This window comes from Aedes albopictus, chromosome 1, assembly GCF_035046485.1.
Source record: "Aedes albopictus strain Foshan chromosome 1, AalbF5, whole genome shotgun sequence".
In the NCBI taxonomy this organism is placed as follows: Eukaryota; Metazoa; Arthropoda; class Insecta; order Diptera; family Culicidae; genus Aedes; species Aedes albopictus.
Window position 1 is genome coordinate 168,587,277 of NC_085136.1, and position 15,520 is coordinate 168,602,796.

A 15,520-nucleotide genomic window follows, 5' to 3' on the forward strand; every position below is an offset into this window, starting at 1 on the left:
TGAAAAAGTGATCAATTTCACTTAAAATCACTGGCTCAACAACATTTCCTTCGAGACAAATTTTAGGAAATAAAAAAAATGTAAGGCATAATAATCGAATACCATCAATTTTACTTGACAGAGGTATGTTGTTTTTCGTTAGTCTGAAAAAAAAGGGTCAACAAATCTATGAGATTTGTTTTCATGAAATTTGTGTTTCTGATAGTTTTTAAACGGTTTAGAATCGTTAATCGTATCGATTGTATGATGCTTTACAAACCCACTGTCTACTTTCAAGAAAAGATGCACCAGCTAGACAGCAGTAAACTATTTGTTGGAAGTGTTGCTTCCCCACACGGCAGCGGGAGACACCCGTCTATCGATTCGAGTAATTTTATTAGACATCTTATGTAGCTGTGTTTACACAGGGTTATTCCCCATTTCTTCCTCTATCTCGACAACCTTTCCACCGTTTCCCGATGTGCCAAGCGCGGTCGTTCACATCACCGGGAAACCTCGAACCGTGAAGACGACTTTCCTTTTCGCTGGGGAAAGCTTTTCAGTCACGCAATGCAACACCGGCGCGGCGCCAGTAATCTATAGAATTAATTGGGCATCCGGTTCTGGATTATCGATTAAACTTCTGAATGGTTCAATGCTGAACATAGTGTGTTAATTTCAGATCGCGAAAGTGATATCAGATAAAAATGCTCAATTATGACCTAAAATACTCGTGAAAAGTGTGTTCCTGGGGTGGTGCTGGTGAATCATCCCAAAGTGGTAGCAATTGTTGCATTTAAATAGTGATTCCAAAGCATGAAGAAATTCGCACGAAAATCCAATGGCGGTGGCGAAACGACGACAGACAACGAGTCAAGTTCGGTGCTCTCTTCCTCGACGACCAATTCCGGAAGTGTGGCACGAGACTCGAAGCGCAGTACTAAGGACAAGTTCAAAGCTCGGCTTCCGGTGGTTCAGTGGGTTGCTCGAGTGGGTCGAAGTGAGAAAAGCAAGCGTACCGTCGTTTCTTCACCACCGTGCTGTGGGCTGAACACGGCCAACGATAAGGAGATTCAAACGGAAAAGCAGTTTTCCGACAAATCCGTGCAATATGACGAGCAGGATTACTATGTGGCGGATAACAGGTGAGTTTGATGGTTTTGCCGTAAAACAGGATAATTTTCATTCTGAAAATCTCGATAATAAAGAAAAATAATAATAATAATAATAATTTTCGTACTTAGCGTATGCGAGGTATGCACTTCAAACGGAATCGCTCAAGTAATATTCGTTCAGTGCATTATTTTTCCGTGAACGGAATGGTCCTTCTCAATGCAAAAATTTTTGTTTCACATTTCTCAACAACACTAGTAGCAACAAACGTTAATCAAACGAATGTCTTAATAAGGGTAGGTAATCATGAATTGAACCAAATTGCGGCTTTCTGAAGCCACGGGTATTAGCTTTCCGTAAAGTGGCAAAAAGTTAACATTTGCACCAAATTTCATTGAAAAATTCAATTATTTGTCAATAGTGATTTTAATCTTAATTGGAACCATCGTAATCATAATTTGAACCAATTTTAATCTAGATTTGAACTAGTGGCGGCAGCAGCTCGAGCAATTCCCGCAACAGCCAATTTCATGCTAAACAACTAAAAATCACATGGATCTGCTAATTCTCATAACTCTTTTTCATTAGGCAGTGGAATTTCAGCTCAGAAAGTTCGGAATCCTTCAGGAATTCGAAAACTAAATTTGGAATTTTCCATCGCCCAAGAGTAAACAAAGCAACCACTAGCGCAGTCTGCAGGCCAACACTGGAAGCTCGCCCCCATTCACTAGTTCAAATCTAGATTGTAAATGGTTCAATTCAAGATAAGATTCTCCAAGTAAGAATTACTTAAATTTGATAATTTTATGACAAATAATGCGGAATATTATTCGGTTGGTCGATTCTACGATAAATAAGCTTTCATTTGACGTGTTCATTTATTGCGTTTGATACAATACATGAGCTGTACGAGTGCACCGAAAATGTGCTTTCTCTGGGGGCTGCTAACTGCATTCGTTTTTATGATATGACAAGCTTTGCCCTCCGAAGGATCGAATGAGCTGAAAAAATAAGTTTGTTTAGATTAAATGCATTCAGGAAAGCTAAGAAACTGTGTGGTAGTTCTAATGTTTCGTAGAATACCTTAAAAAATAAGAAACTTGATCTCTGAAAAAATATTGTGGAAATGGCTTTATCGATTTTTCCCAAATTTTGATCAAGGCATTCCTTAGACAACTTGTTGAGAAAGCAAATGTGATAAAAATTTAGATAATTTCTGGTATTTAGTGATAAATAATGTTGAAATCATTAAAAAACATCTTTATGCAATTCAGTATGTATCATAATTTCTATTTAATACTACCCATTTTAGTATCATAATTACCTACTTTTTCGTACCAGTTCATTATGCAACTGGAATGAGTTGCATAATGAAACATAGTTGTATAATGTTCATAATGCAACTCATTTGAGTTGCATTATGAACATTATGCAACTCAAATGAGTTGCATTATGAAAAATCATTGCATAAAATTTTGTATGAAACTCGTTGCAAAACTCGATTTTTCAGCACTTTTCGTATTTATCCAACTCGGCAAGCCTCGTTGGATAAATGTACGACTCGTGCTGAAAAAATCAACTTTTTGCAACTCGTTACATAAATAACTATTGTGCAAATGCAAATTAGAAAAACTAAGTTATTTTTTAAAGAACTCGACTGTTCTTTAAAATATCAAGACAATTGAAAGGAAATATAAAAATATGGAGTACAATATGCTATACTCTGAAAGAAGTTGGTGAAAATCAATAGAACAGTTCATTTCATTTAATAAACAAAGTGTATTTATAATTTCTGAAACAGTCTATAATTTGCATTGTACAATGTGGCGATGTTATCTTCAAGCACTCTCATGTTATATATATTTATATGAGATACTTGGATTATTTGAATTACTTTTAGATAAAACTACAACCTAGAAGTTCTAAATACATGTCTGTTGATTGTTGATGATTGTGTCCCCATCCTTGCTTGACTTTCTGCTTAAATCAAAGCATTACAATTTTCCAGTTATGCTCCACAGCTACATCCAGTATGTTGAATCTCATTAATAAGGATATTAAGTATAACCTGTTAACCTATAAACTCTTATTTCCATGATCAATTGTCAACATGCCAAGTGATCGGCCCACTGAAGTATGCTTGACATATTCTTCATAATAATGAAAATAACATAAAAAGCGTAATAACACAGGTCCACAGGTGTTTGTTTACTAAATAATTATCTATCATCTATCTATATATATATAAATGAGTTTGAAGTTCCTTTGAGACAACAAAACTAACGAACGGATGAACCGATTGGCATGACTCTTGCACGATTCGATTCGTATCCACGGTGGCTGTGTTTATATGTATAAAAAGTTACGAAAATCAACTTAAAAAGTAAGAAAATTGATGAAGTACTGTTTTTTCATGAGCCTGGATATAAATCAACACGATCGAAATGAAACCATTCTAGAGTGCAGTGCAGCAATGACTTCAACAGTGGTCAAACCACCACATCTTGGCCAGCGAAGTTTGCCAGGACAGCTAGTACCTCAATAAAACCGTACAACACATTCACAGCTTAAATTATTCAACATTAAAACGGCAAACAGAATACTTTAAAGCATTTTAAAGGTCGCACGGCAGAAGTTTCATGCATTCGATGTATTCGTTCAATACATGGCCTACTTGCCTAATTTCACCTTCTATAAAAAAAAAAATTCACACTTGTTCGCTACCTAGCGAATTATATCATATCTATCATTTCATTATCCACTTTGATCTCTACTCCCTTATACTTATGAGTAGAAAGAGACCGATATAGCCACAAAATCATCAAGTTAATTATAGAATACGGTCGATAAATCAGTACATGATATGAAAAGTTTGGCTCAAAAAGAAAAGTGTTCTATCCTATAAGATCGAAAAAGCTAATAGGAAGAACACGCCGCGATATAGACATACCTCTATGAACGGAGTGCGAATTCCGAAAAAGCTACCGATCGATAGAATTTGTGATGAAAACAGAACAATACATTAGGCAGTCGGGCGCCTGAAACTTTTGCCAGTCTTGGTAAGGTGGTATGAACTACCAACCAAGCCGATCTGTTTAAAAGCACAGGTCGCACGGCAGAAGTTTCATGCATTCGATGTATTCGTTCAATACATGGCCTACTTGCCTAATTTCACCTTCTATAAAAAAAAATTTCACACTTGTTCGCTACCTTGCGAATTCTATCATATCTATCATTTCATTATCCACTTTGATCTCTACTCCCTTATATTTATGAGTAGAAAGAGACCGATATAGCCACAAAATCATCAAGTTACTTATTAATTTGCTTATGTTGTGTCAAAAAATATTTTAAGTGTAATGTGTATTTTTAAGGCAAAACAATATCTTTCGAAAAATACAGTTTTTTGTAATCAAAATCATTGCGCCACGCTTCCTTAATGCCATACACTCGCAATTTGATGTTTACATAGGTATAACTTTGATCATTAAAAAAAATGGAAGCAATGAATAAGTAGGTATAGACAAAACCACGTTCATGAAACAAATAATAAATACTTCCAGTGGTACGCTACATATTGGCAGCGTGCATGTATTCCTAAAACGATCCAACTAATGACGTTAAAGTATAGCCAAGAATATGCCGAAAATCTTTACCGAAGATCGCAAAGTGATCCGCTACTTGAGAAAAAGCTATATAATATCCAGATTACCCTGTGGTGCTTAACATTTAACATGTAAAGGAATAACATCAATAATAAAATCTAAATTTTTGGCCTAAGTTACCAAGCGAATAACTCTTTTCAAAGCGTCGAATCACTTTGCGGTCTTCGGCAAAGTTTTTCGGCATATTTTAGGCTATACATACTTCAACGTCATTAGTTACATGGCATTGCACAAAATAATTCAACATATGAGTAAAATGCAAAAAGTACGTTTTCCCATACTAAATTCCACAGAAAATTCAATCGCAATGCGGAACACGGGCATGCAACCAATCGCTTCCAAATTTTGCACAGTTGTTGTGGACGCTAATATAGATTGAAAATGCTCCGGGTTGATGCGACTAAATTTAAATTTTCTCCATACAACGTTGACCCACTCTAATAGCTACCGTATGCGTGATAATGTTTGCACCATCGTACAAATAAGGTTCCCATATCACCTGCACACTCATGCCGTTTTTCTCTTTTAACCTGGGTTGGAACTGGATTGGCGTGTGTGTATAATGTCTAAACAAACAACGTCAAACAAACTTTAGTATAAGCGAAACCGAAGTCGGGTTAGGGTTGGGAAACTGTGATCTTATCCAGTTCCTACCCACGGCATAAATATCACAAGGCAGGCTAGTAATCTATGTAAACATAATTTTTGGATGTAAACATGTGACGTCGTTCTTATCGTTTTACGTTGATCAAATTGGTGAGGAGTACTAGATCATTGTGGAAACGCCTATGAACGATTTGAATTACGTCATCAAAAAACTATCAGATTTCCGGAAGGTATCACCTTCTAAATATTGTACACCGTGTTCCTACCCAGGTTGGAACTGGATCAAAAAGAAAAACGGCATCAATGTCTTTTTTTGCATGTACGTAAGCTCTAGCTCTTATTATAGTAGGCTGCGGGTAAAAAAAAAACCGATTTCTTAAGTTTAATATTTGCACCATGAAGAGGTGGCAGCGATAGTCGTGATTTGTCCACGCGTTAATGTTAAAAAATACATATGTACATTTCAGGAGCGGGCCAGTAAAACGGTCTTAGACCGAAAAAAGCAAGGGCAACTATTCCCGAAGGTGTCCACTGGTCGTCCAAGGTTAGCATGGATTACGAAGGCTATCGCTGCCACCAAAAAGAAGATTTGGAGGAATTATGTGCGCTCAATGAGAAAAATTGCAAAGAAACGTGAAATCAGCGACTTGGCAAAACTGGATCCATTTCCTCATTTTTTTGGTTTTTGATTTGTTATTAAATAACAAAGCAATATTTTCAAAATCGGGTTTCGTGCTAATCTAGAGTATGTATCAAGGTATCTCCTGAATTTTTTTGGTGGTGAAAATGTTTTTCGTTTTTGTAGAAACCATTTTTAATTAAAATTTCACAAAAAAATGGTTTCTGCAAAAACGGAAAGCATTTTCACCAACAACAACAAAAACCAGGAGATACCTTGATACATACTCTACATAAGCACGAAAACCGATTTTGAAAATATTGCTTCGTTATTTAATAACAAATCAAAAACCAAAAAATGAGGAAATGGATCCAGTTACGCCTTAAGGCGAAACTGGAAGCATTTTAAAGTTCTTCTTGTGAATCTTTTGTATTTTTCCTTGTGATTTCATTTTATGATTTCTTACAGCAATACTTTAAAGATCCTCCCTCCCTCAACACAAGTTTTGGTTTTTCGATTTCAGTGGTTTTTCGATTTAATCACGATCAAAAAAAATTTTACCGTGAAATAAACGAAACCGTGAATTTGGCGAAACGAGAAACAAATGCATTTTTTTATTCGAAATCGATCAACTGCAAAAGATATGAACCGTAGTTCACATTTTGTAACTGTTTTAGTGGACTTGGTAATGTTATATTGATTTTATATTGATTTCGGAATTTTTCAGAACTAGTGTGATAAAAACGAAATGAAAATCGTGATAAAATCGAAATGAAAACCGTGAAATTGAGTGAGTAGTGATTAAAACGACTAGTGATCAAACCGAAACGCCACTGTATTCTCATTAGGTCTACAAACACATTCTCTGACATAATCTTTGTATATCTCTTGGAAGATTTTTTGGCAATTGGGTTTTTAAATTTAGAAAAATACGATGAGTTTTTATTTTTACACGAAAGAAAAGGTGTTCTTTCGTGTAAAAATAAAAACTCATCGAATTTTTCTGAGCCACTATGATTTTTTCAGATTTTTAGAATTTTATTTTGATATCAAAAATCAATTTTAAAGAGATTTTTCCAAATCACCTTTTGACAGCTGGGCAACTGCTTGACAGCTACGCCCAGTACAAAACCCGACGAGAGGTGATTCATCAAATCGCTCCCATACAAACTTCAAATCGATTTTAAAATAGGTTCCCGGGCACCAAAATTCATGAAAATTTGGATTTCTGCTCAGTTTGGCATACAGATTCAGAATATGAAATTATCTCAACACCGCTAAAGAAGCCAATTAACAAATGACATTCTTGGAGGCAAATGTTCCATGAAATCTTCAGAAATTCTCATAGAGGACCCTCCAGAAATTTCACCAAGAATTCTTCTAGAAAATGCGTAAGATGCTTAAGAAACTCCTCCATGAATAATTTAAGAAATTTCTCCGGGAATTCTTCAGAGTGCCATCGAAGGATTCAAAACATACTAACAGCGTTTTAACATTTTCTAAAATGAAGAATCCAGAATTGTTTCACAAATTTCTCCAAGAATTTTTAAACAAATCTGAATGCTGCTTTAGATTTTTTTTAGAGATTCCTTAAGTTTCTCCATAAATTTTCAAAATAATTTCTATGGAGAACCTGTTGAGATGCTTTATTTTTTTATTAGAAATTTCATAAATTAGTTCCATTTTCAACCCCCACCCGACATGGCACACTTTTTGCATAGGACCTCCTCTGAAATTATCACACTTTTCGGAACACATCCCACCTCAAAGCGTGGCGTAAGTTATGGACGTTTCTCCCTCAGAAATAACTTATATTTACATAGTAATCCCGGTGTTCTTTCAGGTATTCCTCAGGGCTTCAGGGCTTCTTCTATAAAGTTCTTCGTGTAGTGTCTCCATAAAAATCTCTAGAAGTTTTTCCATGATTTTGTTTAGTGATTCCAGTAGATATTCTTTCAGTAATTTCTGCGAAAATATATATAGAGATTCCTTCTTGAGTTCCTACGAGTATTCGTCCATGTGTTTTACCAGGAATTCCTCCTGAAATTCTTCCAAGGATGCCATTAGCAATTTTTGCACTGTTTCTTAAAAAAGTGTAGAAATATTTTCAGTACCACTTCATAGAAAGTTTTTTCATATATTCCTTTGAAAATATCTTCACCCTTACAAAAGTGAAAGTATTTCTCCAGGCATTCTATTAGGAGTTCATTTAAAAATGTGATCATGAATTCCTTTAGAAATTCTTTCAGAACATCCTCCATGGTTTTTGGTAAAAGATTTCTCTTGGAGTTTTTCTAAATATTTATTAATAAATCTTTGTAAGAATTCCACCAAGGGTTAATAAGGGAGAGTTTCCAGATTTTTTTAGTAATTCTTTCTAGAATTATTCCCCACAAAATTCCATAGGATTCATTCACATAATCCTGCACAGATTCGCTCACGAATATCTCCAGGAAATTCTTTAGGAATTAGATATACAATTCATTCAAAAATTCTCCCAAGAATTCTTTTGGAAATTTCTCCATGGATTCCATCTAAAACTTAATAAGGAATTTCTTCTGAAATATCACTTAAGACTTCTTTAGTAATTTAATGATTTTTCATGAATGTCAGTAAGAGATTACCCTAAACATATTGCCACGGATTTTTTTGGTTTTCAGAATTTTTAGGGGGCATCCATTTAGTGCGTCACGCTAATTTTGAGAGTTTTAGACTCCCTCCCTCCTTCGTACGGGTTTTTCGTACACCTAATACATTGCTTGTCACACTTTCCGAAATCCCCCCCCCCCCTATGAGCGTAACGTACTTTATGGATGCCCCCTAAGGAATTTTCATCGATTCCTTCGGGAATTGTTCTCAGGGCTCTCCAGGAATCCCGGATAGAAAAGGTCGTCAGGGGTAACCGAAGAAATGCCTCACGGTGTCAAAATCTCAATTATTATCGAACTTTCATGTACCCTCGAATTTTTCTTCGAAAATGACTAATATTTGGACTATATGTTCATAATCGGGAAACTAGAAAATATTTCATTGGCGAACATTTTTCCATACATTTTGTATGGGACGTATTTTAGGCTAAAACAGTATTTATTGAATTTTAGTTTGGCAAATAGCCAAAAACTCAGCTAGATCAAAATTTCCCCGATGGAATATTTTCAAATTTTCCATTCATACTATTTGACCAAAATTCTGACATTCCATGAAGAAAAATTCGAGGTACATGAAAGTTCGATAATAATCGAAGTTTTAACACCGTGTGCCTAGAAATTTTCTTTTAGAAATTCCTTTTGCAGTTATTTCAGAAATATTTCCTGTAATTCCTCCAAAGATTTCTTCTGGATTTTTTCGAGATATCCCTCCACAGATATTTACAGAAGTTTTTTTTAAATATTACATAAAATATGTTGGAGTTGTTCTTCGAGAGTTAGCTGAAGGAATTTCTACATAAATGTTTTAACATTTTCTGACGAGATTTAATTTCATTGAAACAATTTCAGAAACAATCGTTAGAGGAGCTCCTGGAGAAGTCTGTGGGGAATACCTGGAGGAACTCCAGAGATTCGCCACAAAAGTTTAGTTAATTGGACGCTGTGGCTCAATTTCTCCAACAAAGGGGTAGAAAAAAACTCCTGAGATGGCTTTGAAGGAATTTCTAGAAGAATTTTATGAGAAATTTAAAAAAAAAAATGTGGAAAAAATCCTTAAGAAGTTTCTGAGCAAATCCCTGAAAACATTTCTGAAGGACATCCTTGAGGAATTTCAGAATTAAATCATGAAGAAGTTTCTGATGGAATCCATAAAAAAAATCTTCGGGAATCCGTGCAGGAATTGCAGACAAAGGTACTTGAGAAATTCTTCAATAATACTTCTAATGAATTTTGAAGAATGGTTTGGAATGAACCCTAGAAGAATTCCAGGAAATAGTTCTGGTTTCTTGTAAGAATTTCTTGCGCGATGTCTGAATGGTCTTAGTGGATAAAATTCTCTGATACAAGTTCCCAGAAGGAACTTATGAAGAATTCTTAAAGGAATCGCCAAAAGAAATAAAAAAAATGATTTTTTTTTTCACGGAATCTCTAAAGCAATGCCTGGAAAACTTGAGAATGCTGTGCAGTAGTTGCAAGAAAAATTTCTTGAGATATTCCTGGAGAAACGTCAAGAAATAAATCACGAATTGATTTTTAAAGAAACTCCTGAAAGAATCCCTGAAGGTATTTTTTAAGGGTCACCGGAAAAAAAAAATCCGAAAGAATCCCTAAAGGAAGGTGTCTATTAATCTATAGAGAAGTTCACGATCCTACCCGTGAAGGAATATCTGAGGATCTTCTAGGAAGCCCCCTGGAGGAACATCCAGAAGAATCTTTTGAGAATTTTCTGGAGGAATTCCTGAACAAACGCATGAAAGCATCCCTAGAGGAATTCCTAAAAAGAATCCTAACAGAACTCCAACAAAAATTTCATAATGCAGTCCTGCAATAACATCTAAATTTTTCATGGAATCGAAGAAATTTTATTGTTAAGAATCATCATTCTGATTAGGCAAAATCAGCCAAATAATGTGAATAAGGTTCTATATTAAAGTAATTTCCTTAGGGGCGTACCGACCGGTATGTGTAGTGCTTAAATTTGAAATCCTTGAGTAGCCAGCTCTAATTTTACCAAGACAGCACTGATCCTAAAACTCATTTGAGACTATTCTTAGAACAATTCTGGTTAGGAAACAAAATATTCTGTATTGATGTTTTTTAATGACTAGAAATAGCACTTCACGCCGATTACGCCGCCGCCGAATAGGGCCCACGGCGTGGCGCCGGCGTCACCGCCGCCATTGTCTCAAATTACTATAACCGCCGCTGCCGATGAAAACTACTTCGGCGCGCACGTCTACTACAAACATCATAACCTGTGAATTTTAGCCATTTAACAAGTGAGGTTAACATTTCAGGGGTTTGTCTGACCTTTGTATTTAAGGAGGCTCGCCACTGTGCCACCGCGTGGTTTATTGACGGCCTCCATAACCATGCGTCTCCATAGTGATCTGATATAACACTTTTTTCGCGTCTAGCAGAAAACTGCACAAACAGTGGCCTATGTTCAAAAAAAAATGTGATAAAATTTAACATCAGATTCAATACACACTCGTTTTCTGATGCTTCCATAAAATGTACTGGCAACATCTTAAATTTGGGTTTTAAAAAAACTATTGAAATGGAATATTTATTCATGTTTGGTCACACCCATAGTATTAGTGATATTAATCAAATCTTCCAAAGTTTTACATCCAAATCATAAAGAAAGCTCATAATCTAAAATCTAATGATCCATCTCATAAAATTTATTTGAAGTTCCCTTTGGAGAATCTTTAAGGAATTCTTCTCACGAATTTTCCAGAAGTAACTTCTTGACGTTTCTCCAGGAATATCTCAAGAAATTTTTCTTGCAACTACTGCACAGCATTCTCAAGTTTTCCAGGCATTGCTTTAGAGATTCCGTGAAAAAAAAATCATTTTTTTTATTTCTTTTGGCGATTCCTTTAAGAATTCTTCATAAGTTCCTTCTGGGAACTTGTATCAGAGAATTTTATCCACTAAGACCATTCAGACATCGCGCAAGAAATTCTTACAAGAAACCAGAACTATTTCCTGGAATTCTTCTAGGGTTCATTCCAAACCATTCTTCAAAATTCATTAGAAGTATTATTGAAGAATTTCTCAAGTACCTTTGTCTGCAATTCCTGCACGGATTCCCGAAGATTTTTTTATGGATTCCATCAGAAACTTCTTCATGATTTAATTCTGAAATTCCTCAAGGATGTCCTTCAGAAATGTTTTCAGGGATTTGCTCAGAAACTTCTTAAGGATTTTTTCCACATTTTTTTTTTTTTAAATTTCTCATAAAATTCTTCTAGAAAATCCTTCAAAGCCATCTCAGGAGTTTTTTTCTACCCCTTTGTTGGAGAAATTGAGCCACAGCGTCCAATTAACTAAACTTTTGTGGCGAATCTCTGGAGTTCCTCCAGGTATTCCCCACAGACTTCTCCAGGAGCTCCTCTAACGGTTGTTTCTGAAATTGTTTCAATGAAATTAAATCTCGTCAGAAAATGTTAAAACATTTATGTAGAAATTCTTTCAGCTAACTCTCGAAGAACAACTCCAACATATTTTATGTAATATTTAAAAAAAACTTCTGTAAATATCTGTGGAGGGATATCTCGAAAAAATCCAGAAGAAATCTTTGGAGGAATTACAGGAAATATTTCTGAAATAACTGCAAAAGGAATTTCTAAAAGAAAATTTCTAGGCACACGGTTCGATTATTATCGAACTTTCATGTACCTCGAATTTTTCTTCATGGAATGTCAGAATTTTGGTCAAATAGTATGAATGGAAAATTTGAAAATATTCCATCGGGGAAATTTTGATCTAGCTGAGTTTTTGGCTATTTGCCAAACTAAAATTCAATAAATACTGTTTTAGCCTAAAATACGTCCCATACAAAATGTATGGAAAAATGTTCGCCAATGAAATATTTTCTAGTTTCCCGATTATGAACATATAGTCCAAATATTAGTCATTTTCGAAGAAAAATTCGAGGGTACATGAAAGTTCGATAATAATTGAGATTTTGACACCGTGAGGCATTTCTTCGGTTACCCCTGACGACCTTTTCTATCCGGGATTCCTGGAGAGCCCTGAGAACAATTCCCGAAGGAATCGATGAAAATTCCTTAGGGGGCATCCATAAAGTACGTTACGCTCATAGGGGGGGGGGGGGGGGATTTCGGAAAGTGTGACAAGCAATGTATTAGGTGTACGAAAAACCCGTACGAAGGAGGGAGGGAGTCTAAAACTCTCAAAATTAGCGTGACGCACTAAATGGATGCCCCCTAAAAATTCTGAAAACCAAAAAAATCCGTGGCAATATGTTTAGGGTAATCTCTTACTGACATTCATGAAAAATCATTAAATTACTAAAGAAGTCTTAAGTGATATTTCAGAAGAAATTCCTTATTAAGTTTTAGATGGAATCCATGGAGAAATTTCCAAAAGAATTCTTGGGAGAATTTTTGAATGAATTGTATATCTAATTCCTAAAGAATTTCCTGGAGATATTCGTGAGCGAATCTGTGCAGGATTATGTGAATGAATCCTATGGAATTTTGTGGGGAATAATTCTAGAAAGAATTACTAAAAAAATCTGGAAACTCTCCCTTATTAACCCTTGGTGGAATTCTTACAAAGATTTATTAATAAATATTTAGAAAAACTCCAAGAGAAATCTTTTACCAAAAACCATGGAGGATGTTCTGAAAGAATTTCTAAAGGAATTCATGATCACATTTTTAAATGAACTCCTAATAGAATGCCTGGAGAAATACTTTCACTTTTGTAAGGGTGAAGATATTTTCAAAGGAATATATGAAAAAACTTTCTATGAAGTGGTACTGAAAATATTTCTACACTTTTTTAAGAAACAGTGCAAAAATTGCTAATGGCATCCTTGGAAGAATTTCAGGAGGAATTCCTGGTAAAACACATGGACGAATACTCGTAGGAACTCAAGAAGGAATCTCTATATATATTTTCGCAGAAATTACTGAAAGAATATCTACTGGAATCACTAAACAAAATCATGGAAAAACTTCTAGAGATTTTTATGGAGACACTACACGAAGAACTTTATAGAAGAAGCCCTGAAGCCCTGAGGAATACCTGAAAGAACACCGGGATTACTATGTAAATATAAGTTATTTCTGAGGGAGAAACGTCCATAACTTACGCCACGCTTTGAGGTGGGATGTGTTCCGAAAAGTGTGATAATTTCAGAGGAGGTCCTATGCAAAAAGTGTGCCATGTCGGGTGGGGGTTGAAAATGGAACTAATTTATGAAATTTCTAATAAAAAAATAAAGCATCTCAACAGGTTCTCCATAGAAATTATTTTGAAAATTTATGGAGAAACTTAAGGAATCTCTAAAAAAAATCTAAAGCAGCATTCAGATTTGTTTAAAAATTCTTGGAGAAATTTGTGAAACAATTCTGGATTCTTCATTTTAGAAAATGTTAAAACGCTGTTAGTATGTTTTGAATCCTTCGATGGCACTCTGAAGAATTCCCGGAGAAATTTCTTAAATTATTCATGGAGGAGTTTCTTAAGCATCTTACGCATTTTCTAGAAGAATTCTTGGTGAAATTTCTGGAGGGTCCTCTATGAGAATTTCTGAAGATTTCATGGAACATTTGCCTCCAAGAATGTCATTTGTTAATTGGCTCGCCACTGTGCCACCGCGTGGTTTATTGACGGCCTCCATAACCATGCGTCTCCATAGTGATCTGATATAACACTTTTTTCGCGTCTAGCAGAAAACTGCACAAACAGTGGCCTATGTTCAAAAAAAAAATGTGATAAAATTTAACATCAGATTCAATACACACTCGTTTTCTGATGCTTCCATAAAATGTACTGGCAACATCTTAAATTTGGGTTTAAAAAAAAACTATTGTAATGGAATATTTATTCATGTTTGGTCACACCCATAGTATTAGTGATATTAATCAAATCTTCCAAAGTTTTACATCCAAATCATAAAGAAAGCTCATAATCTAAAATCTAATGATCCATCTCACAAAATTTGTTTGAAGTTCCCTTTGGAGAATCTTTTAGGAATTCTTCTCATGAATTTTCCAGAAGTTACTTCTGAAATTCTTCAAGAGTTTTTTTGTGAAGTCCTTCAGAAGTTTTTTTTTAGGAATCTTCAAAACTTCATTCTAGGAATTCTCAAGGAGTTTCTTTTGAAATTTATTATGAAAATCATCCAGGAGTTATTTCTTCTAAAAATTATCTTCCATGAGGTAAGAATCCTCCAGAAGTTTCTCCTGGGAATTCTTAAGGAGTTCCTGGAGAATTTTCATACTAAGTTCCAGGATTAATTGAAGTGGATTACTTCATAAAGCAACCTGAAGTAATTCTCAGAAGGAATTCGTATAGGAACCTCCAGATGGCATTCCTAGAGTTATTCGCAGAATCACTGATCTTAAACAAAAGCCAAAAATTCATAAAAAAAAAACAAATAACTCGGGTGAATATTTTTTCTAGTTTCGGGATAATTGAGTTTGACATGTATCTACAAATATGCTGTAGTTTTTTTGCCAACCTAGAGGTTGCAATGAACGTGGCTAATTTCGGATAGTTTTCATTCGAATTTGAGTCGGATGGACTCTAATGGTGTCTCAAATAAATGATTTGTATTGTTTCCGGTGTTTGCTCTCTGTACACGGTAAAAAATCTGCACTGTGATATGAACAGATTGGCACTTGAATTCGCACTACTGTCCAAACAGTTTGTTATCATCTAAATATCATTTGAAAAAAAAAAACACCCAATTCCTCTCCAGTTTTACTGGAAGTGCACTTCAATTCATTGTTGACAATATTTTGATTTCAAAATAAAAAATAAAAAAAAACCCCGCAACACCAAGATTCGAATACCAGGACCTTGAGATTCACGGTCTTCTGCTTTACCACTACACTACTTCACAT

General features: G+C 35.1%; 1 protein-coding gene across 5 annotated transcripts in view; it reads left to right on the plus strand.

Annotated features, from left to right (window-relative positions):
* The window catches only part of LOC109412137 (protein unc-13 homolog 4B), a 381,313-nt gene that overhangs the window by 222,678 nt on the left and 143,115 nt on the right, over nt 1–15,520 (plus strand). Inside the window, exon 1 of one of the 5 annotated variants that reach the window (XM_029862210.2) lies at nt 574–1,124. The exons of the other annotated variants lie outside the window; for them this stretch is intronic. Coding sequence (XP_029718070.1) covers nt 796–1,124 — 329 coding nt within the window. The 5' untranslated portion in view covers nt 574–795. Of the gene's footprint in view, nt 1–573; nt 1,125–15,520 lie in introns of those variants that run through there. 5 annotated transcript variants of the gene reach the window in all.